Genomic DNA, 25,498 nt, shown 5'->3' with positions numbered 1-25,498 from the left:
TGCACCAATATGGAGGTGATGTGTCACACATCACCTCCATATTGGTGCACATAACAAAATTCATATGGTGGGGCTGAAGGGTTCGGAGTGTGGGAAGGGGCTCAGGGCTGGGACAGAGGGTTGGGGTGCAGAGGTGTGAGGGCTCCGGCTGGGGGTGCAGGCTCTGGTGTGGGGCCGGGGATGAGGGCTTGGGGTGCAGAAGGGTGCTCTGGGGCTACGGCAGGGAGAGAGCACTGCCCCCAGCAGCTCCTGAGCTGGGGGGAGGGGGGTGGGAAGGCACCTTTCCCTGCCGTGGCAGCTTCAGGGGTGGGGCCGCAGGATAGGCGCCCCTCCCCCGGCAGGCTCAGGCCTGGGGATGGGTGCCGCGGCAGGTTCGGGGAGGGCCGCCCCGGCCGGGTCTGTGCCTGGCTGGGCTGCCCCGGCAGTTTAGGGCTGGGCTAGGCTGGGGCCGGGGCACCTCTCCCTTGGCTGCTACAAGTCCTCAGGCGGGTTCCCTGAGCACCTGTGTGGTGCTAAGAAGGCTGCTGTGTGGCTGTACAGCTTACAGGGAAATTAACTACCAGGTAATGGTGAGGCCTCAGCTAGTATTGTCCTGGATTCTGGGTGCCACTCTTTAGGAAAGAGGTGGACAAATTGTAGAGACTCCAGAGTAGAGCAACAAAAATGATAAAAGGTTTAGAAAACCTGACCTATGAAGAAAGGTTAAAAAACCTGGACATGTTTAGTCTTGAGAAAAGAATAAAGGGGGACCTGATAACAATCTTCAAATATGTTAAGGGCTGTTATAAAGAGCAATCAATTGTGATCAATTGTTCTCCATGTCCACTGAAGGTAAAACAGGAAGTAATGGGCTTAATCTGCAGCAAGGGAGATTTAGGTTAAAAAGGTTTTCTAATATCTAATTATAAGGGTAGCAAAGGGTTTGCACAGCTTCTAGAGACAAGCACTAAGCCCATATGTGCTCCTCAAGTTAACAGACTGCCTAAGGATAGTGCCGACAGTGGAGCTGGCATCCCACAAAGGGAATGAGGTGGAATGAAGCAGTAACCACAGCATCCTGCACAGTGGCTAACAAATCTGGGTGATTTGAGGGCAAAGACATGATGCACCCCATCAAAAGGCATAAAAGGGTCCCTTTGGCTCACTTCCATGTAGCACTGAAAACCTAAAAGCCCATTAAAATAAAGTTCTGTTCTGAAGATGAAATGGCTATTTTAAGGATTTACTTTTATCACCTAAAAAGGAACTTCATTTAATTGAAGTCAGTTTGTGATTAGAGACTGCATTCAGTCAATTCTCCTGTACCTATTACAGTTCAATACTTTGCACATTTTACCTTTTCAACCACATGAACTAATTTAATCCCAGATGTCTGGACCTACTGAGATTTAAAAAAGCTAACATGGCAGAGAGGGCATCTCTGTTAGAATGAGAAAGTTCATGTTAAATGTTTTGAAGCCACGCATATTTTATATTTGAGCTTACCCAAGTGGTCATTCCCCTCGATGAGAAACGAGCTATATTATCTTCAAAGTCAATTCCTCCTACTCCAATCACATCCATCTGGTCAGCAGGGTTATTGAGAGTGCTAAAATGAGTGAGCAGAGGGAGGGCAGAAGGAAGGGGGGGTGGGAGGGAGACAATAAAAATAATGGGCACATCACCACCAGGTTCTTTTTGTCTGTCTAGGTTCTGCAGCTTTGACAACTGACAACCTTGGATAGTTGGGTGAATTATTTCTGACAACTTCATTTACAGCAACTATTCAAGCAATCCCTTAAAATATCAAAACATATACCAAGAAAAGGAGCAATATTTATTTTAGTATTATTACATGAGGGGCCAAAAAGCAATCAATACATTTCTTAGATTTTCCCTGAAGTTTGAGATTTGCATGTTTGAAAGTTTGTTAATATTGACAGGCAAACATCAGTTTTAAGGACTCACTGACTTCTTTTATGGGTTTACATACTATCAAAACTACTGAATTAAATAGCTGCAGCTAATCTAATTCAAGAATGTGCTCCTCAGGTAAAAGAAAAATCTACAGTGGAAAAAACAGCCTGACTCATTCTCAAAAGACAGAATAATCTGCGATTTTTTTTCCAAGAGGAGGTAGGGGATTATACCTCAGATACAGGAAATTTTTAATCAAACGCTTTTAAAGAAACTTACCCATATAAAGGGCCATCATTGCCAATAGCAGAAACCATGATCACATTGTTAGCTGTCAGTTCCCATACCTGCAAAGCCAACAAATATAGACACATTATTGAAAGCGATGTACTGAAGCCAGTTAAATAAAGAAATAAATTATTTACACACCTACTGCACTGGTCTGACTACAACAATTTCCTTAAATCCGCACTTTTTATTTTAATGGTACTTGCATCACACATACCACTGACACTTTCTCTAATATAATTCTCAGTCTCAAAGAGTAAGAATAAACACAACTGTTAGTGCAGGCCAAGATTTTCAAAAGAGACAAATGATTTGCATGCCTTCAGCTCAGACATGTAATTTTTAGTATTAAGTTATATGCGCAATAATCCACCAGTAACTGCACCCTTGCATAACAACATATTAGACACCTAAATCAAATACTACTTTCCACCTAAATTTTCCAAGGAGAGCATTAAACATTTGATTGTCAAATTAAACTGAATTAAGATAATTTAGAGAGCATTTGGAACAGAACAAATTATTTTCATGTGCCAAGCTATCTACATAGCCCTTTCCAAAACAGGTTTTTAGGTTTTGGTTCTTTTTAAACATTTTAATTAATTTAATGCTTTTGAAAGATTGGTTCCTATGGCTCTCAGTCTAAGTCATATTTATTCATAATTCAGGTACAGTTCTGCAGTTTTTACTACAGATGAATGTGGGCTTAACGATTTTTAAAGATAAAATGTAATTGCTAATTTTAAAAAGTTATTTTTCAATGCTGACTTACTTTGAAGAAGACTGGCAGTCACATATTCCAGCCTATTAACTCTACTTCTAATTAAATCAAGTTTCCTCATATAAAATTTGCAATTGAACTTCTGATAAATGGTTTCTGATTACAAAATTAACCCACCATTCAGAAGTAAATTTTACAAAAGCAATGGATTTTAGCCAATAACTTTCCATTTAAGTTGGTGAGAGTCACACTACTAAAACTTCACCTAGCACTTTGAAAACTTTACCTATCAGTCTGTATACATGGGCTTTTTAATAGAAACCATTCCAATAAAAGTAGTGGCCAGTAAAGCGCTGATCTTGTAAGCTGCTCTGCAAGGACAAACCCCTGAATCTGTGCAGACCTTCACTGATGCCAATGGAACTCTGCACAGTCATAAGGGTCTGCCCACACAGAACAGATTTCAGAATTGGGACCAATGAGGTGACCATGCTAAAATATATATGTTCATACAGGGGAGTCGCATCTTATGCGGAGGTTAGGTTCTGAAGTCAGCGCGTAAGGCGAAAATCGCGTGTAGTCAAATGCTCATTGAGTGGAATGGCGGGCGGAATCGCCCGCACTACAGGTACAGTATTTAAATTGTTATTTTTCTCTTCTTTGTTTTGTTTTGCCGAGTGTGTATAGTTAAAATCGCGTAAGTTAGATGCACCTATGATGAGACTCCACTGTAGTTTTTGTACGTACCTTGTCAACGAAAGGATGATCCATAAAGTCTGGACCACCAATACTAAGGTTTAATACATCTATCTTCTTTAAGATGGCATAGTTAAAGGCATCCAGAAACCAAGATGTATAGGAGACCTGTTTATTAAAGCACAACAAAAGCAACCATTTAGAAATCAAATGAGAATATAACAAAATAAAGTTAGGTATTAAAAGAAATAGAAATTTAAGGGTAGGAAACAGACAAAAGTAGAGAGCTGAAACAAAAAAAAAATCTTATTTTGTTTTTTCTTTGGTATTTAAAATGAGAAGTTCATTTGATTTTTTTTTTTTAAATCCTTCATTAAAATAACACTAAAAGTAAGAGGTAGTGGCCCTGGATGAAGTTGATTTTAATACCAAATTCTTATTTGAAAATAAACTCCAGGAGGCAATTCTAAAATCTGTGTAAATGTACATAATTCTGTTAAAAAAAACAAACTCTTTCTCTTTACAAAAGGAAATACTTTAAAGTTCATGAGAATTAACAGTATTTGTAATTTAAGGGTTAATAGTGTGTTATTCCAGAAAGGTTTGAATTATAAAACATTTACAATATCTACCTGATTATTTGTGAAGACCCTAAAAATGTGCAGCTCTGCATTTGGAGCAAATCCCTGGCATTCCCGCATGCTGGCTATAACACCTGCCACAAACGTCCCATGGCCCAGACCTGTTGCAAATTAATAGTAGTATAAAGTTAATAAAATAAAATGTTAGAGGCCAAACCATTTCACTGTAAAAATTTTAAAAAATCCAGACATTTTGTATGCAGATCCAATTGCTTATCTCTTTCATCTTTAGAAACATTTAAGTTTATTTTAAAAAGCAACAGAAATGTTGGTCCAAGTTGAGAACTTGTTTCACTTTGATCTAAAATGCTTTGCAATAGATGCTAAGCAATTCCTACCAACAAGAATTTCTACAACTGAAACTGTATATATGGGGTGAAATCCTGGCCTCATTGAAACCAAATTTTCCTCCTGATTTCAGTAGGGAAAGAATCTCATCCATTAAATATATAATGTGCAGAAACAGAGATAAAAGGATATCCTACAGACAGGAAATATTTTCTATCCCTCAAGTTTACTTATTAAATGTTTTGGTCAACTCTAAACAACTTTTTTTCCCCCAACTGTTTGGATTTGGCTGTTTCGGGTGTGTTTCAACCTTTGTGTGTGTGTGTGTGGGCGGGAGGGGTTGCTTTTGTTTTTTTAATTGTCCAAATTTGAAATCAAAATACCATTTTGAATAAAAAAAACAGTGCATAAAGTTAAGTATTTGCATATTTGCAGCACAGGTGTATAAGATGGGGCAAATACAAAATGACGAGAGACAATCATACAAAGGCAGATAAAAAGAAATGCAGAATATTGGCATGGATCTGCAGAGTTTATGTTGGTGCCACAATTTTACTTTTCCACTGAAAAATTATGTGGATTACTAATGTTTAAAGGAGAGCTGCCAAAACTGTAATAACTCACTAGATTACCTGAAAATGAATCAAAATATTATCTCCGATAAAAGGAAAAAATTAACACACTAATATTAAAAAATAATAGGGGCAAGTCAAAAAATGCCTGGGAGTTGCCTCACCCCCAGGTATTTCTACATTGCATTTCTGCTTGGATAACATTTTGTTCCCTAGCCCTTTCTTAAAATCCTTGGAGAAATATGGCATATGACTCAGCGGAGACAACACAAAATCCTGGGCAGTGTTGAGCCATCAGTGAATTTAGTGAGAATTCAAAGCACTCAACACATTGCAGAATTCGGTCCATTATCTGGGAAGACATGTAATTCTAATCTCAAATAAACAATTATACTTCATAATCCAGGATGAAACACATGATGTAAAATACATAATCTATAGTTTCAGCAATGCTATATATTAAACCCACCATCATCCAAGGTTCTCTCATTAGTCCAGTTTGTTCTTTCTTTTACGTTTTTGAAATGTGGATGTTTCTCACTCAGTCCAGTGTCAAAGACAGCAACTCTTACACCAGCACCTATTTCCGTAAAAGAGGATTGGTATGCAAACATAGCATTTGTATCAGTTTATTCTGATATATAAATGGAGTCTCCTGGGTGCTCAATGCACTGCCTGGTCTACACAAAGCATTTCATGTTTTCCAAAACCAAAAGTCCTGGTTCACTCTAGAAATTCACCTAAAGAGCATTAGTTCCATTCAGTTTCATAAAGGCAAGACTAATTTCACAGAGTCTGGGGGAAAAAAAAGTAAAGCTAATTTTGACCCCATGAGGGATTTGGATCAGCATACAATTGAAAATTACACGTGTATCTTGGTTTTTCAACAAAAATGATTTAGTATAATTTTCTAAAGAACTACGTTAAAAGAATATTAAGTTTACAAAGTGAAACACTTGAAAGGTCAGGAAATATAAAATATAGTTGCCTGTGCAACCTTAACTTTTTCCACATGTATGTACAGTAAAAGCTCTTTCATCCAACACTTCACCAACCAGCAAGCTCTATAAACCAGCATTTCTGATCTGCATTAAAAGTCTGGTTTATAGTGCAATTGGTGCAGGGCCAGCAGGGGGCTGGGACGTGGGAGGAGCTGCGGGGCGCACTCTGGGAAGAAGTTTGGGTCTGGGAGGGGGCTTGGCTCAGGGGGCTTGGGGCGCAGGAGAGGATTGTGGTGCCAGATTGGGGGGAATGGGGCGCTCACTTCCAGCAGCTCCCTGCAAGCAGCTCCCCGTCCCTGCTGTTGCTGGCGGAGGCACGGCCAGGCGGCTCTGCAGGCACGCTGCCTCCGTTCCCCCTCCCCGAGCACTGACTCTGCGGGTCCCAGCCCACTGGCCAGGAACCGCAGCCAATGAGAGCTGCAGGGGGCGGCGCCTGCAGACAGAGGTAGCGTGCCTGCTTGCACAGCCCACCTGGCCGCACCTCCGCCAGGAGCAACAGGGACAGGGAGCCGCTTGCAGGGAGCTGCCAGAGGTGAGCATTCCCTCCCTCCCATCAATTTGGCACCCTGAGCCCCCTCCCACGACCCAAGCCCCCTCCTGGACCCAATCTACCTCACAGGGCCCATGCCCCTCATCTCTTCCCATGTCCCAGCCCCCTGCCACTCCAAACCCCTCCCTCTTAGTTAACTGGCATTTTTAATTTATCGGCACCCCCCGTTCCCCCAGCATCCTGGTTAAAAAAACTTTTACTGTATTATGAGAAAGTACCTCCATGAAAAACTTCCTTAAACTTCCAATATAGAACCAAACACAATGCCCACACAAAATACCTCTACATTACATCCAGAGCACGTACAAAATCCTCTGTATCAGTGGTTCTCAACCAGGGGTCTGGGTGCTCTGGGGGGCCACAAGCAGGATTCAGGGGGTCCGCGAAGCAGGGCCAGCATTAGAATCATTGGGACCCAGGGCAGAAAGCCAAAGCCCCATTGGATAGGGCCGAAGCCCAGAGCCCTACCACCTGGGGCTGAAACCGAAGCCTGATCAATGTAGCTTCCCAGGGACTCCTGGAGTGTGGGGCCCCAGGCAACTGCCCCGCTTGCTAATCCCTAATGCTGGCCCTGGCTCTTATATGCAGAAAAACAGTTTTTGTGACACCAGTAGGCCGTGGAGTTTTTATAGCATGTTGGGGAGGGGCCTCGGAAAGAGAAAGGTTGAGAACCCCTGCTCTATATTACATCCAAAGCCCAGCCTTGGATCTCTACAGCAACAGCTAAATTATAATATATTTATATACATATATAGTAAAGTCTCTAATGTTATTTTCACATGAAAAACTGTGAGACTGGAATAAGGGTTGTGTGTTTTGAGTGCAATGTGGAGAAATTTAGTGTTCGAATTACAGCTGGCTTGTTGCTGGAACTGCAACGCAGCCTGTTGTGCAGATGTACTGTGCGAATATTCGAGTAGTGTGAAGTTTGGGTGTTTAAGGTAACCTTCATTTGCATGCTTAACTTGTGATTTCCTTGATTTTTTTAGTGATTGTAATGGTATATCAGTGTTGACAATTACTGACATGATTAGCTATCAATGTTGATATTTATCAGAGGGGTAGCCGTGTTAGTCTGAATCTGTAAAAAGCAACAGAGGGTCCTGTGGCACCTTTGAGACTAACAGAAGTACTGGGAGCATAAGCTTTCGTGGGTCAGAACCTCACTTCTTCAGATGCTGCATCTGAAGAAGTGAGGTTCTTACCCACGAAAGCTTATGCTCCCAGTACTTCTGTTAGTCTCAAAGGTGCCACAGGACCCAATGTTGATATTTGTTATCCTCCTTAGTCCACTACAGAGACTCAATGTCCCCTACACTTTCTACAGCTGAATTCCTTCCCACTTCCCCCAGCCCCAGCTACCCCTAACACAGAGACATGCTCTCTACCTTACATGCAACAACTTGCTCCTCACCATCTCCCCCTACCACATTAAGCTTTTAAAAGTTGATATGTATCAACATTTAAAAGTTTAACGTAGCAAGGAAGCTGGGAAAGAAGCATATTGAGAAGTGGGGCTGTAGGGGGGACAAAAAAAAGGAGATGACATGGGTGGAAGGAAGAATTTGGAGCTGTGGGAAAAATTTGGGCTGTATGTTCTCTTTCTAAATTAACCATTTTAAAATAACCGATTTCATTTTTCAGCTAAAGAAAAGCTGCACTGAGTCTGGGCTGCATAAATACAAACGGTATATAGCACTTTCCATCAAGTCAACAATGTTCAATAAATGTATTACAAAACTAAGTACTTCTCAGGCCAGGTCTGCACTACAAAATGTTGCTAGTATATTGCATAACCAACCATATACTGGTTAAGGGTGGGGAGAGGAGTGAACAGTGACCATCGGGCTCTGCTGGCAAAGCCCCTAGTACAGACAGTTATACCTGTAAAACTGCACTTTTGCTGGTATAGCTTATTTTGCTCAGGGGGACTGAAATAAGCTATGCCAGCAAAAGTGCAAGCATTTCTAATGTAGGCCTGGCCTCAGTCTCTAGAGAATTTAGACACATCTGTAATGGATTAATAAATACAAAAAGGGAACTGGTTGTGTATCCTTATTACTACATGAGTATTTTCTTTTCGCTTGTCTCAGAGACTCTCAATTTTTTTGTTTTCTAGCCAGGCAGTTATCCCAAACCAACAGACAAAAGCATACCTGTATAACCCATTTGCCAGAGTACATCTGCCTGCAGGGTTTGAGCAACTTGCCGTGGTATAGCTCTCAGTAAACGCCTGCTTGAATGTCTGCCTGTTGCATGCCAAAATCCAGAGCCTAATGATAGGCTTGCTCTTCTCAGAGGACGAGAGGACTGCCATTTTTGAGTCCATCTGGTTTCATTGCATGGCAATGTAGGATCAGCTAGATATGATTTGGTTGGAGAAAAGAAAAATGCAAAACATTTTATTTTCTATACTATGAAATATATAAACATGTTATTAGTACACTTTAGCCCTACTGTGAACAAAAATTTTAGATAGAAAAATTTTCACTTTTCAGACATTCGTCTGACCCAAATTTTATTTAAATCCTTAATATATCCTCTAAATACAAAAGCTTCATTTTAAAAGCTAATTACTACAGCTCCTATACCGAATATATTACATGTGTTTAACTTAAGCATGTGACTAGATTAACTGAAGTCAATAGGTGAAATCCTGACCCCACTGAAGTCAGCGGGAATTTTGCCCATTAAATCCCTAGTAGATTGAATCTATAACATACTGTATTATGTCACTACAGAAAATCCTTGATCACACCTCAGAATAGGTATTCTAAAATAGTGATAGTTTCACAGTTAACGGGATGAGCCTTTATCAGAAATAAAACATAATATCCAGAAGTCACTGCATTCTCATTTGTATAACATACTCCTGGGGGATTTCTGTGTTAAAAAAATTAAATTTCTGCACATAATATTTTAAAATTCTGCATATTTTATTTGTCAAAATAACACAATATAATCACTTCAGTTTCAATTATTTTGGTAATTTATTTCAAAATACCTGTCAACAAGTATGTCAACAATACAGACAACAGCAAAAAAAATTCCCCCAGGAGTAGAGTGTTAAAGAAACCCCTACAACAACCCAGTTCCAGATTGGGGGTGTTGGAAGGAGCTGTGTGGGGCCCCCACAGCCCAGACACCTGTACTTCCATCCCTCCAGAGTCCAGCTGTGGGGCAGCCCCCGGCACAGACACCAGCACCCCCAGAGCCTTTACTTCACTCAGCTTCTTTACTATCCGGCTGGGGACAAGGGGTGGTACAGCCCTGCCCTTCCTCACCCTCTGCCAGAGCTGGCTGGGTCTCCCAGACCCTCCCCCCCATCCCCAGGCAAATAAGGATCAAAGAGCATGCAGCCTCCAGCCCTGCCAGGCTGGACTCTCTGCTCACTGCGAGTTGGGCTCTGCAGAGTCCAGCAGCCCCTAGTGGCGGCCAGAAATTCTGCAGGGCAACCAGGGAATTCTGCATTCCGCAGTGACGCAGAATTCCCCCAAAAGTAATAACACTGATGTTTTGGGATTGGAATAAAGCCCACTGATTTTTTAAAAATGAACTTAGTGCCATCAGAGATTAGGAACAGCTCTTTTGAAGGATGAATATACTTACGCTCTGAATACTTGAGAGAGCGAAATACTTTCCGCTGGGGGGTTACTCGTTTGATGTTTGGGTGGTCTTCTAGTGTCAGTACTCCATCCTTCTGTTTCTCTTTGATCTGGATCACCTCAAAATCACTAGGGTAGTCACTGGCTGGGTTGTTGCGAGGTACAATCCGCCAGTTCTCTATATCACTGTTCTTCAATGCACTTGAAATAAATTTACTTCTAGCTTTAGCTGTAAAGTATCCATTGAAAGCCACAATATATTCTGCAAGCAGAATACCACATATTAGAAATGACATTTCAACCATACATTACAAAAGGCACATCTATACCACCACCGAGAACTGAATCTTCCTCCTTACTATCAAAACAAATGTCTCCAACTCCCAAATGAAAATATTATGATTCCATTACTAAGAATATTATGGTAACTTGGATTTACTATTTATATAGGTTATGATTTTCAAAACAGTCTAGGGGTTTTAAAACACATTAATTTTAACAGAAGGTACGATATTTGTCTAATTATGCCCAGACTGTTTGGAAAACCTCATACATAGGTTAGTTCAGAATCTGTCACCAAAAAATAAAATAGTGAACACTTTGTTTTATATGGCTTTTATGCTGTGGAATTTGTAAAACATCCAGAAAAAATATTTAAATTGACTTTATATCTGCATTTTAATGTGTATTAAAAATAAGCCAACTAATGACGATGTCAGAGACAAACCCATTCCCTCCAAAAAGACTTTCTAAACAATTTGGAACCCATCCAATTGTGCACATCGTTAGCCTACATAATCTCATGATATTTTTACCATTAGCTTGTCTTCTACTCCCACCCTCTTATTATTTGTCATGCTTTTTTTATGTATCTTGTTTTCAGTTAGACTGTAACTGAAGGGGAAGGGGACAGGGTCTTCCTATATGACTATAAAGGACTTCGCACAACAGGACCCCATATCTGATTGGGGTCTTTGAGCACTATGTTAACACAAATAAAATAATACATAAATCATCATCAGCATGTATCTAAGCTTTAAACACATTTTAAAAAACTGGATTCTTTATTACCATGTTCTACTACTGTCGAAGAGAATTCCACTTTCAAAGTAAGACGAGAGCATCCAGGACATAGGTGGGCCTCATGAGAGGAATTTCCTAGTCTTGTACCCAGGTGTTTTTTGCCACAGAGTAAAATTACAATCAGGATCAACCAGATGTTTGCAAACTTCATGGTCATAAGAGAATATGGTTTCATTCCAAAAATTCCATATATTCAAATGACACGTTTTCTCTTTATAAATTAGTTCAATTTTGTATCAATAAATGTTGCCTTTGCTGTGCTGTTCAACTGGATAGTCTCAAAGCAAAAATCTAGATTTCATGGTTTTTTGAGGTTAAGCCTAGTAAACAGGCTTATTTCTTTCTACGTTTTCTCTCCATTTTGGATTAAAGGATTCTCTCACTCAGAATGTGATAGCTGAGTCCTGTACTCCATTTTTTGATGGGAAAGGTAAGCCCAAAGTAGAATTAAGCAAGTTTTTTGCAATCCGACCTGTAAAATAAACAAACCCACCAACAAAAATTATTAGATTTGCCAAACATACAAAAACATATATGACAACAATAACTGACATTCAGCAATTATTATTGGAGAGAAACCATTTCATTCTAGATTATGCTTCTCTTTGATTTCTAATTTTAATTTATTTTATTTTTGTAGTTTTCAAAACTGCTGACAAAGTCATTATAGGATATGTTTTGTATTTACTTATTAACAATTGTCTCCTCATTCATTTCTGTACAACACTAAACACAATGGGACCCAGTCCTGACTGAGACTTACAGGCACTATCATCAAATATTATTGTTATGTGTATTACTGTAGCAACTAGTAGTGATAGTATAACAACATGTATTAAATTGAGAAGTGTTATGGAAAGGATAGTATGAAGATATAAAACAAGATATTTATCAACAAGCTTTTGCACATACGGAGTTGAAAGCACAGGCAAATTTCACATCAGACATTATGTTTGATAGAAATTGAGGCTAAAGGAATGTAGTGATGATGAATCCAGTTTCATTCTGTCCACTCTTACACAAGAACAGACCTTGGCTTATACTTTTGAGTGAAATTTTTATGACATTTGTCTGTCAAGATTCCCCTAAAGGAATTATTACTTAGAGGTATGTGCTTGTTTTTCCTGAGTGAAGGTGTTATATAATTCCAAATGACAACCATTTAGTAGAGAGTATCACTGGGGGGATTTCAGTGTAACAGGGACTCTGTAAAAATGCTTTTTTTCGGAATCTAGGCCAGCTAGGCACTATAATATACAATACATTAATATGAATTTGTTATTCAGAAAACTCGCTTTAAAAACCGCTAAAATCCTAAATGCTACACTGACATTTTAAATACTTCACTTGGATTTAGGGATGAAGCAACAGGATATCTTGGATGGACAGCTCTGCTGTCCGAACCAGAGGTAGTGAGAAGCAAGTGATTTTGGGACACCCAACATCAAAAAATTTTTATTTGAGTTGAGTTAAAATACAGCATAGTAAGTGACAAGTTATGACAACTCCATGCTGGCAATGCAATTTGTCCTGCTCCATGTAAGAACCACAGCTCAGGATAAAAGTCTTCATCTGGTACAAATAGCACAGATGCATCATATCTTAACAGATCCAGCAGAACATGGCAACAGGAACCTACTGAGGTTTCCAATAAAGAAGTAGTTTAATAGTATAGCAGTTCACCAAAAATGCAGTCTAGAAATATCTGCTGCACTCAATGCAGGGAGCAGCATATGACAGACAAAGCAAGAGGACAGGGACCCAACCCCATCCTTACTGCAAATCAGCCATTCAGCACTTATGAGAACCAAGAGGCTGAAGACAGTTCCTCATTTACCATACCATCTCCTTATTCATGGGTTCCCATTACCACATTCAAAGAACAAAATTATTTAAAAATATATCAGATTAATTTTTTGGAAATTTCATCAAATTAATGTGATAAAAATGTTAATTATTAATTATTTATCAATTAAATAATCAAATAAGGAGTTGAGTTTTGACTGCCTATGTGTGACAAAATAAGTCTTGGTCACCCCAAGTGAAGGTAACCTTGAAGGAAGAACTCACTGCAACATCTACCAGACTGCATTAACACCCAGGCAAAACAAGATGCCTCTGAAATAATATCATGCAATATAGCCCATTTGTATTTGCAGTACATTGCTATTTCACTTTTCAAAAAGCGTATGTACATGTAAGCTCAGCTGCACCTAGTATTGGATGTTCAGAGAGTGGGTGTATGTAACTTACACCTCAATGTCACAGGTTAAGGCTGCAAGCTTGATTACGTGACTTCTGCAGCGGCTGGTGCAGCTGGCTCCAGGATTGCCCAAGGAGCTCGGGCAGCCCCTGTGCCAGTCACACCAGCCTTTGCTGGGCAGTCTCGGGCCACTGTCTGCCCCCGCAGCAGTAGGAAGAGTTTGAGTGGGAGTATCGGGGGTCAGAGTGGGGGTTGGGGCATGGGAGAGCTTATCTTGGGGGAGCTCCCCAGAAGCAGCAATACGTCCCTCCCTCAGCTCCTAGCTCCACACACTGCCTCCACCTGCAGGCTCCGCCCCCAAAGCTCCCATTGGCCACTGTTGCTGGCCAATGGGAGCTGCAGAGCTAGCAGTGCGCGGAGCTAAGAGCTAAGGGAGGGACATGTCGCCGCTATCTGAGAAGCCGGGGAAGGAGCCTGCCAGCCCTGCCAACCTTCCGCCCCAGCACCAACGGGGATTCCGGGCTGCTCACACCCATGGCACTCCCCAGAACGGCCCTCGGCATCCCTCAGACCGCCTCCCTCTCCCCTCCCCCCCAAGGACCCGTGGCACTCCCAATATTTACTCAGTGGTATAGCACAAGTCATGGATGGGTCATGGGCCATGCATTTTTGTTTACTGCCCATGACCTGTACATGACTTTTGCTAAAAATACCCGTGACTAAAATGTAGCCTTAACTATGGTTAGCAGAGATGCTAACAGCTGACCAAAGCACTCCAAACATTTCACTTTAGCTGGCCTTACTTTCTATAGATATTCAGAGTAACTGGTCATCAGTTGAGAGAACAAAAAGCAAACTATGACTTTGGTTGGGCTTTAATTCATGCTATTACAGAGGATATCAGCCAGATGACTCCTATAAGTTATTTCAATGTTTGTTTTAAGTATGTACTGGGAGAGGGCAAGCTGATTTTACAATATTACACATTTGCCATAGTGCATATGATAAAAATAATAATATGTGGACATTTAGCTAAAGTGATTTTCCACTGATGTCAAGAAGTTTTTCTTGTATGTTTCTGCAGCATGATTTTCAGTACACGATATTTTACTAGACAGTGCACTAAAAGAGGTAGCACAATGTGTACAGAAACAACAGATTTTCTTCACTTAAAACATTCTTGTATTTGATCATGAAATAGTGATTGAGAGTAAACAGGGAGCAACTTGTACAATTCAACTTCTGTTAAACTGATTTCATCACAGTCTCGAAAAAGATGATCAGGAGAATGTAAATTCTCCTCCAGACATACATTAGGGTGTTGAATTGCAGGAAATACTGTTCAAGTATGTCTCAATATGACCATTATGGAGTGGCAATGTGCTACACGCAATAAAATCAGCCACGAGGCTCGTTCACCTGCACATCTACCAATGTGATATATGCCATCATGTGCCAGCAATGCCCTTCTGCCATGTACATTGGCCAAAACGGACAGTTTACGCAAAAGAATAAACGGACACAAATCTGACTTCAGGAATCATAACACTCAAAAACCAGTAGGAGAACACTTCAACCTCTCTGGCCATTCAGTAACAGACCTGAAGGTGGCAATTTTGCAACAGAAAGACTTCAAAAACAGACTCCAAAGAGAAACTGCTGAGCTTGAATTGATTTGCAAATTAGATACCATTAACTCTGGCCTGAGCAGAGACTGGGAATGGCTGAGTCATTACACTACCTGAATCTATTTCCTTATGATAACTATCCTTACACCTCTTGTCAACTGTCTGTAATTGACCATCTTGATTATCACTACAAAAGTTTTTTTCCTGCTGATAATAGGTCATCTTAATTAATTAGCCTCTTAGAGCTGGTATGGCATCTTCTCTGTATGTGTGTGTGTGTATACACATATACACACACACACATATATATATATATATATATATACACATATATATATATATATATATATACACATATATATACATATATACACACATATATATATATATATACACATATATATACATATATACATATATATATATATATACATATGTATATATATATATATATACATATGTATATATATATGTATATGTGTGTATATATATATATATGTGTGTATATATATATATACACATATATACATATACATACATATATATACATACATATATATACATATATATACATATATACATATATATATATACATATATACATATATACATATATATATATACATATATATATATATATATATATATACATATACATATATACATATACATATATACATATACATATATACACACACATATATATATATATATACACACACATATATATATATATATATACACACACATATATATATATATATATACACACACATATATATATATATATATACACACACATATATATATATATATATATATACACACACATACACACTCTTGTTATATGTTCCATTCTATGCTCAAATAGATTTGTTAGTCTCTAAGGTGCCACAAGTACTCCTGTTCTTTTTACAGATACAGACTAATACGGCTGCTACTCTAAAACCTAACAAAGGACAGTAACACCACTGTTGAAAACTGGTTCAGAATAGTGAAAAAACAAGATCTGAATGACAAACTCCTTGAAGAGCTTCAGAGTTTGTGGAAATTATGAAAGAGACAATTAAAGGTAAACCATGTGCAACTGCTATAGGCATCTTGCATAACTGTAACAGGAAGTAGAAGTCTAAGAAGAAAGTAGCTGACGTTGTTGCTGATTTAGATATTCCAAAGCATCTCACTCAAGTTGAGACCTGAAATAAATGTCCACATTCAACACCCAAGAACTGAAACAAATATTTTAAGGCTCCTCAAGGGCAGGTGCATAAACCAAAACATTGGTTGTCCTGTCCTCAATAGAGTGTGTGGTCAAACTGAAGAAAGGCAAGGTGATATTCACCAACACATGCCCAAGGGATAATCTACTGTACATCATTAATATAAAAATAAAAAAATATCAGGCAGTAAAAACTGAGGTTGAACTATTTCAAAATAGATATGAAGTGCTGCAAAGGCTATTTACAATGAGTGAGGCATTTAACAACAACTGGACTGCAGGGAAATAATGATGGTTTACTCAGTTTCAGAAATTTACAGGAAGGAGTGTGTGGGATTGGTATGGAAAGGAAGGAGATATGGTGACTTCCCAACTCTCCTATTTCTTTACCACAACGCAGTGTTCTACATGTAATAGTTAAAATTTTCCCCAAAAAAGAAAATGAAATAATGCTACTTAGTGTATGATAGGTATATATTCTTACACTATATGATGTCCCTCTACCAAGCACCAATGATGGTAATTTGTAGGTAATTTTTTAAAGTCAGACTTTCATTTGTATGCATTTGAAATTGATCACTGAAAGATGACCTTTTATTTGAGCAAAAACCTGCATATACTCCAACCTATGCACATGCATTTTCTGGGTTAGCATGTGGCTGCATGCAAGTTCTAGAATTTTTACATACAACCCTGTTAGTCTTTGTGCACGTGGGCAGATTTTGGATTCTTCAAATTGCACACACAGAAGTGCTAGATTTTTTTTTTAAGTGTGTTGGTGTAATTTTTTTTTTCTTTTTTGAGCGGGGGCCAGACAGCAAGTTTTTGTGAAATGTACTTAATATTGTAAATACTGTAGTATTTCTTCATTTTTTATGTGTCATATTATTAATTATATTAAATTTGCCCTATAGCTTATACGGTATTAAGACCATTAATTATATTTTTAAAAATCCTTGGTAATTATATATAAAACACCCAATAAAGCATGTAATAATGGTTTAATATCAACAGTACGTTGGGGTTATGAATAAAGCTTGCTGGGCTTTCTTTTTCTTTTGGAAAATGCAAATTTGTGAAAACAAACTAATGTGTGAAAGGGCGGAGTCCCAAAAAAGTCATTGTGAAGATTTCAGTCTCTCTCTCTTTGGCCTAATGAATAGAATTATGCAGGTGGAACAGCTTCAACAGGAGAGATTAAGAAAGACAAAGATGCTGACTCTACAGACGGCTGGTTTGGGAACTTGCCTGGGGTGCAGGAGACCCAGGTTCAAGTCCCTAATTCAGAGTCAGACTCTCCCCTGTGAAGCGATTCTGCTTTGTATAAATATTTATATTCCATTGGCCAAACAGAGAGACAGACTCACTCTGTGCTCACCCAGGTCTATGTCCCCACTAAAAAATCAAACAGAGCATAGACTTGAATCTAGGTCTCCCACATCCTTAGCGCCCTAACCTCCAAATTATTGGCTTTGCCTGTGTTTCTCTTTTTCTCTGTATTTTTCTGCAAAATATTTGGAAAGATCTCGGTTTTGTCCAGATGCAGAATGAAAACAAATTCTGAAACCTTCAAATTCTTTTTGTGCGAAGAAAAATCAATTTTCTGGTCCGCTGTAGTTAGAAGGCGCTATGTAAAATGCAGTGTTGTCCTAAAACAACTGTGCATTTAATAATCTGACTACTGTTGCTCCTCCATAATGAGTTTGAAAATGTTATAAAAATAAATACAAACTTTATAAACTGAAAAATAAGTCTTTTCACAAAACATTTGAACATTTTGGTCAAAATTTAAAAGTCTGCAACTTGTCGAATACACAAATCTTATTTAAGTCAGTGGAAGCTGCGTACAGCCAGCACTTTTGAAAATCAGGCCACTTTTACTGTCATGCATAAATGTGGGTTTGAAGCATAACTTCAAATACCAAAATTTTAAAACTTTGTCGTATACTACACCATTTTGCTATTTGTGGTGCATTTAAACTGACTAAATAGTACATATTACAGAAGCTTATTTTATGTACTCTAATTCACTGATAATGTTACTTTGGCCTGGTCTATGCTACACAGTTAGGTCGATGCAACACAGCTTATGTTGACCTAGCTGTGGATGTTATCTACACTTAAATTTCACTCCTGCTGATGTAACTGCCCCACTACACTGGCTTTATAACACCACCTCTCCAAGTGGCGTAGAGTCATGGTCAATGAAGCAAGGTCGACACAGTGTCAGTATAGACATTGTGTTACTTACAATCGACTGTTACTGGCCTACAGGGCTATCCCATAATGCCTTCCCTCCCCACCCCCTGACTGTAACACAGGAGGTGTTGGATCTCCTGTATGGGGGCGGGGGGAGAGAGAGAAGAGGCTATGTAGGCACAGCTCTGATCCAGCCATAAAAACCCTTGACATCTATGAGCAGATTGCTTGGGGCATGGAGGGGAAGGGCTACAAGAGGGACCACCAGCAGTGCTGTGTGAAAGCCAAGGGAGGTCAACAATTGATCTGGTGTGGAGCCACAGACATGCCACTTTTACAAAGAGCTGCATGCCATCCTCTACGGAGATCCCACCAGCACCTCCAAAAGCCCCATGGATATTTTGGAGAAGCCTGAGTCACAGGTCCCCACCATGAACAGTGAAGAGGAGCTGGACGAGGAAGAGGTAGAGGAGTATAGGGGTCAGGTGACCGGGTGATCCAGCTGGGCAGCAAGCCAGGACATGTTTTGATTCCACTGCAGTCTAGCCAGTCCTGACAGTCGAGCACGGACGACCCTGATGCAGGGGAGGAAACCACTGATAAGTATGCAGTTTGCTTTGAAATTACAGAAATGGAACCCCCAAATTAGCAAGTCACATCTGTCAATTTACTCTCTTATACTTGTGCTAAAAGAGGTAATGAAACAAACAAGAGAGGTAGTATTGCCTTCTGCTTTTCATTCCCCTCTAGAGTTAGGCAGAGGGGGCCATGTGAAGCAATTTGTTTGTGTGTACTGGGATGTCTTGCGATATATACAACAAAAATAATATGAAAAAAGAGCATAGGCACATTTGACCCCCAAATAACCATGCTTATTAACTATATACAAACATACAAAAAAATAGCTGAATGCATGCTGCACTTCTGATTGGTTTCTGATGGCTTGCAGAATGCAGTGAGCACCTCTAGAGGAATTGCAATTCACTTAAAGGGATATTACCCTATTGTAATGCACTACAATTAGTTGAATTAGTGAGTGGCTTTAGTGTTGCTTTGAGACTTGCAGTGTGGCTTGGTACACTTTGATTTTTTTTAGAAATGGGAGAACTCTTCATTTGTGGCTGGAATATCACCACTTCCTCAGTCATAACTGAGGGCAGGTCTTCACTACGGGGGAGGGGAAGAGGGGTCGATTTAAGATACGCAAATTCAGCTACGCGAATAGCGTAGCTGAATTCGATGTATCGGAGCCGACTTACCCCGCTGTGAAGACGGCGGCAAAATCGACCTCCGCGGCTCCCCGTCGACGGCGCTTACTCCCACCTCCGCTGGTGGAGTAAAAGCATCGATTTGGGGATCGATTGTCACGTCCCGACGAGACAAGATAATTCGATTCCCGAGAGATCGATTTCTACCCACCGATTCAGGCAGGTAGTATAGACCTAGCCTAAGACTGCGTGTCTTTCACGGAGGCCATAGATTCCGTGACTTTTGCAGCAGCCAGTGCGGCTGGCTCAAGGGATGCCCGAGCTGGGCAGCCCCTGGGCCGGCAGCAGTAGTCTGGGTGTGGGAGAGGGCTCAGGCAGCGGGTTGGGGTGCAGGGCGGCGCTTACCTCGGGGGAGGGGGGAGCTCCCCAGAAGTGGCCGGCATGTTTCTGAAGCTCTTAGGCGGAGGGCACAACCCTCGCAACTCCCATTGGCTGTGGCTCCTGGCTAACGGGAGCTGTGGAGCCAGCACTCATGGCGGGGGCAGCACACGGAGCCCTCTTAGCCTTCCCTCCCCCTAATAGCTGCAGGGACATGCCGGCCGCTTCCAGGGAGCTGCACAAAGTCGGGCAGGGAGCCTGCCAACCCTTCCCCACCTCCAGCACCAGCGGGGATCCAGGGCCACCTCAAGTACTCACAGTGTCCCCAGAGCACCCATGGCCCCCCAGCTCAAGTTTTAGTTACAGGTCACAGGCTGTGAATTTTTATTTATCGCCTGTGACCTGTCCACGACTTTTACTAAAAATACCTATGACTAAAACATAGCCTTCATCATAACAAATGTTGGGGCAAAGTCATAACAAACATCTTACACATTTAAATTTTGATAAATGTAGCCATTTTCCTGTTCAGTTTGATTAGGAACCTTTGTGTGTAATCACAGACTTTCTAACATCTAGTTGTCCATATAATTTCTGTGAAAACATTACAGATGAATTTGCAACAAACTAGTTAAATACTTTAGTGGAAGATGTACAATATTTGGGAGAGTTTACCTCAGAAAAGAAGCTTTTGTTATGGATAGAACATATCCCAGCTCCTTGAGAACCATCTGATGGTCACCAGGATGGGTCACTTCAGGTGACCCAATATTTGTTTTGTCACATACAGTCAAAACCCAGCTCCTTATTCAAACACCACTTAACTGTAAAATTGGGGTGAAGGAGTGACTTGGCAGCATACTGCACAGAAACAAAGCTTTGGGATGGGGGTGGCATGCCCCAGCTCCTTCACAACAGTCTGACGTTGTTGGCCACAGGGACATGTCACTTGGGGTGTCCCAAGAAGCATTTTGTCATGTACATTCAATTGTTAGCTAGCTAATTCCTGATTCTGATTTCCACAATGTTAATGTGATGACATTTCTAAAAAAATTAACCTTACCCTGATATATTTTTAAATTGTTTGGGCCTTTGAATAAGGAGCTGGGAAAATGGAAGCTAACTAACTACAGGCTCATTGAGAACTGTATGCCCCTCCCCAAAACAACCCTACGTGCCTCCACCAAGTAGTTATGCAGCTTCTTCACCCCACTAGGGCTGCGATACAGGTCCCTCACCTCATTAATAAGCGACAAAGAGTCCTGGGGCACGTTATAGACTAACAGACGTATTGGAGCATAAGCTTTCGGGGGTGAATACCCACTTCGTCGGATGCATGTAGTGGAAATGTCCAGATTTCTGATCCTTGCCTGCATATTTATACCTGCCTCTGGAAATTTCCACTACACACATCTGACGAAGTGGGTATTCACCCCCGAAAGCTTATGCTCCAATACGACTGTTAGTCTATACAGTGCCACAGGACTCGGTCGCTTTTTACCGATTCAGACGAACACGGCTACTGATACTTGACACCTCATTAATGTGAGACCCCTTGTCTCCATCTATGCCCCCTATGGTTCCCTCACCCCTTAGGGACCCGCTGTGGCTAGGGCTGCACACAGCACCTCCAGAGCTCTCTCCTAGCCCCCTACGGCCCCCCACATTCAGCTCCATCACTCCTCCCCCCCGGTGAAGCGCCGCCTCTCGAGACGGGCCAAAGCTCCCGCCTCCACAGCAACACCCGCCCTCAGTCACCACCCCTCGCCGCCTCTAACCGTATCTCCGCCGAAGCACCGTGCCCGGGGCCTCCACACGCCATTTTGAGCGGTGTTTACCAACAACGTCTCGCGAGAAGACGGCGGCCAACAGCGTCGGGAACATGACCTGACGCGCAACATCGGGGGAGGAGGGGCGCATGCGCAAGTCTCCGGAGCCGTTCACAGAGCGATAGGCGCGCATGTGCGTCAGAAGTCTCGCGAGGCTTGGTGCGGGATACAGGTCTTTCAGGGTCGCCGTGGGTCACGTGGGGATGCTGCCGCATGCCCCGGCTGGAAGGCGCGGCGTACCTACAGCAGCCTGGGGCTCGCCTCCGGCAGCCGCGAACGTGTTCTCCCGGGAACTCGCGTGTTCTCCACGCTCACGCTGCCGGGGGGGGGGGGGGGGGGGATTTGAGCCCCTCAGTAGTGCCATGCTGTGGAGGGGCTGGGGGTGATTTGTGGGGTGTAACGCCTGGGGGGGGGGGGCTACCTAGCGCCGCGCTGGAGGGGCGACTGTGGCTGGGGTTGGGTAGAACCGTCAGTTACTGTTCACCATGCCTCCAAGGGACGAGATCACCTGAGCACACGCCCAGAGACCGTGTGAGAAAAGAAGAGTGAATTCCTCAAGTAGACTAGGGAGATCCTGTCACAGCATTTAATGTTAAAGTCAGTCTCCTCTCTTGAGGAAATGCACTTGTATTCATTCCCTAACGTTCAAGAAGCAGGCCCATTAGCATGGCTTGACTGAAGTTAGCCCACGAAAGCCTATGCTCAAGTAAATGTTAGTCTCTAAGGTGCCACAAGTACTCCTGTTCTTTTTGTGGATACAGACTAACACGGCTGCTACTCTGAAACCTGTCAAATAAATTTAGTCTTCCAGGAGAGACAGCTGTATTACATTTTCTATCTTACCTTTAACTGGCAGGTTCGATTGGGCCATGCTAAGTAAGACCAGCTTTGTTCTCTTCTGACTCCGGGAGAGTGAAGGCTTCTGCTAATGCATATGATAAACAATGCTGCAAGCGTCTCTGCTGCTACTATACTTTAACTCTGAGCTGGAAGGACCACTTCTGCAAATGAACAGAGCCTTGCAAATACACGGGTATCCACTTTAGATCTGCGGATATCTGTGGAACCATTTCTGTGGATACCAGCATGGATGCAGATACAAATTTTGTATCTATGCATGGCTTTGATGGTAAGAGCGGGCAGGCAGCTGAGAGGAACTGGGGTGCAGATCCTCCACTTGCCCTGGGCAGAGGGCCTGGGAGGCAGGGCCAGGGGCTGCTCAGGCCTGGGTCGGGGAGAGTTGTGCTGGCAGCTGGGGGGAGCCTGGGTCCCTCCACCTGCCCAGGACGGGGAGGGTCCGCTGCAGCGCCCCGCAGCTGGACTCATGGGGTGGGGCTCAGATAATTAGCCCCTCAACTGATGCTAGCACTGATGGCACAGTTGGGAACTAATATAAATAAACATTTGTGGTGTATTGTGCAGTTTAGACCCTTAGTCATAGCAGTGTGTCACAAATATTTTAATTGTTAGGCCTGCAGCTCCAATACACCTTAAGAGAGCAAGCTAGATTCTACTGTGGTTCATCCAATCAGCTAATTATTTTTAAGCTAGCAATGATGCACAAGCTGGGGGAAGGGAAACAACTTTCAGCTCCTCCATGAGTCTCAACTGCTTGTGGTTAAGAAGAAAAGTATTTTCTTCAATCAATTGAGCACATTTGATCTGGAATTACTCACAAATATTGAGTCCCTGGGTTTTAGTCACTTTTTCAGCTACAAACATAGTTTTATGACAACGTGTATTATTATAGCCAATGAACACATAGTTCCATATACATTGTGTGTCTTGGAAAGCTGTACAAAGATGCACTATATACAGTGTGGTTAACTAGAAAGCTTTCACTTCACTTTATCACTTGTACAGGTGGATTCCCCTCCCCACCCCTTTAAATAATTTAGTGATTATTTAAATTCTAATGAAGGTCAGAAATTGACAACAGTAGCTAAAGCAGGAAATCGCATTAGAAAGACACGGTGCAAGGTTCTTCGCAGTGCTATCCCAGTGCAAGATGTGCATTATTTTGCAATACAGACAACAGGTACTTGAGACCACCAAACTAATGTCACAAATGATCACAACTGAATTGGTCTTAAACATGGGTAGCCTAGTCCATCCTTAACCTACTGTTTCTCTCACTTATATCTAGTTTTTTGTTTTTAAGTGCTCTGACTTGGCTGTTTAATTTCTAAGGAACCTTTATTTGATGTTACATTCACATGATATTTATATCACATTCCTTTTTTAGTAATTAATATTTGTGGTATTTAACTTGATTTCAATTACTTTTCAAAAGTTTGTAGGTTTTAGCTGCATATGCCATTTCACTTTTATAAAAATCAGTACCATAAGTTAAACTTCCGATTTAATACATTTTTACATATACACCTCTACCTCAATATAACGCTGTCCTCGGGAGCCAAAAAATCTTACCGCATTATAGGTGAAACCGCGTTATATCAAACTTTCTTTGATCCACCTGAGTGCGCAGCCCCACCCCCCCAGAGCACTGTTTTACCACATTATATCCGAATTTGTGTTATATCGGGGTAGAGGTGTAGTTTGAGAGTGGGCAAAATTAAAGAGTTTGTTTATTCACAGGTCATTGACTAGGACCCCAATTCCTGCAAAGACTTAAGGATGTGAATAGTTTGAGTATGGACCTATTCATGTGCTTAAAGTTGAACATGTGAAAAATTTTTGAAGAATCAATCACTTTATCAGTGTTTTCTTGAAGACAAAAGTTTGTCTTTCTTTAATAAAATGTGTACAGTTTGTGTACACCATTTTTGCATGTATCCACATTTATCTAAATCAATCTTGTTCATGAGCACATGAGTCTTTACCCAAACCATATAGGCTTATAGGAAACAAATAAATTACAGTTGTTAGACCCAACTGAATTTCACTCTCGGCCGTAACTCAGTCAGCCAATTGCTAATTAGCATTGCAAGTATACTGAGTCATAAAGCACTTAGTCTCATTTTTATATAATAAAAACCTGTGGGAGGTTTCACAGTATGAACTATCTGTATATTGGATTTTAAAGAGATCTGACCCAAAATACCACAAGATATGTTTTAGAATTAGCCATCTTGTAACAGGTTTGTAATTAGTCACATCGGCACCCATCCTTTATTCAATTGGGGCTGAATTCTAATCCCCCTGTACAAAGTAAATATTCAGGCTTTGCACAGGGCACCTACGGTAAGTGGAGTTGGGTGGTGGGGGAGAATCCTGCTTTCCCAACCCACAGCAGGCATGAAGGAGTCAGTTTTATTTTGCAGCCACAACTGCATCATCTGGGATCTATCAGAGGCAGGGGAGGGATAGCTCAGTGGTTTGAGCATTGGCCTGCTAAACCCAGGGTTGTGAGTTCAATCCTTGAGGGGGCCACCTAGGGATCTGGGGCAAAATCAGTACTTGGTCCTGCTAGTGAAGGCAGGGGGCTGGACTCAATGACCTTTCAAGGTCCCTTCCAGTTCTAGGAGATGGA

The 25,498-nt window shown here is 41.3% G+C and overlaps 1 protein-coding gene across 1 annotated transcript in view; it reads right to left on the bottom strand.

Annotated features, from left to right (window-relative positions):
- The window catches only part of MBTPS1 (membrane bound transcription factor peptidase, site 1), a 44,252-nt gene extending 22,163 nt beyond the window's left edge, over positions 1-22,089 (bottom strand). Inside the window, exons 1-9 of the mRNA XM_005306289.5 lie at positions 21,955-22,089; positions 11,330-11,813; positions 10,263-10,520; positions 8,810-9,013; positions 5,572-5,682; positions 4,234-4,343; positions 3,653-3,769; positions 2,176-2,243; positions 1,486-1,588 (exon numbers count right to left, since the gene is read on the bottom strand). Of these exons, the coding sequence (XP_005306346.1) occupies positions 1,486-1,588; positions 2,176-2,243; positions 3,653-3,769; positions 4,234-4,343; positions 5,572-5,682; positions 8,810-9,013; positions 10,263-10,520; positions 11,330-11,516 (1,158 nt within the window). The 5' untranslated portion in view covers positions 11,517-11,813; positions 21,955-22,089. The remainder of the gene's footprint in view (positions 1-1,485; positions 1,589-2,175; positions 2,244-3,652; positions 3,770-4,233; positions 4,344-5,571; positions 5,683-8,809; positions 9,014-10,262; positions 10,521-11,329; positions 11,814-21,954) is intronic.
- Between the last annotated feature and the right edge of the window lie 3,409 nt (positions 22,090-25,498).

The sequence above is a fragment of the Chrysemys picta genome, chromosome 14 (genome assembly GCF_011386835.1).
Source record: "Chrysemys picta bellii isolate R12L10 chromosome 14, ASM1138683v2, whole genome shotgun sequence".
In the NCBI taxonomy this organism is placed as follows: Eukaryota; Metazoa; Chordata; order Testudines; family Emydidae; genus Chrysemys; species Chrysemys picta.
The sequence above is the reverse complement of the archived record's forward strand: the minus strand, read 5'-3'. Positions and strand labels throughout refer to the sequence as shown.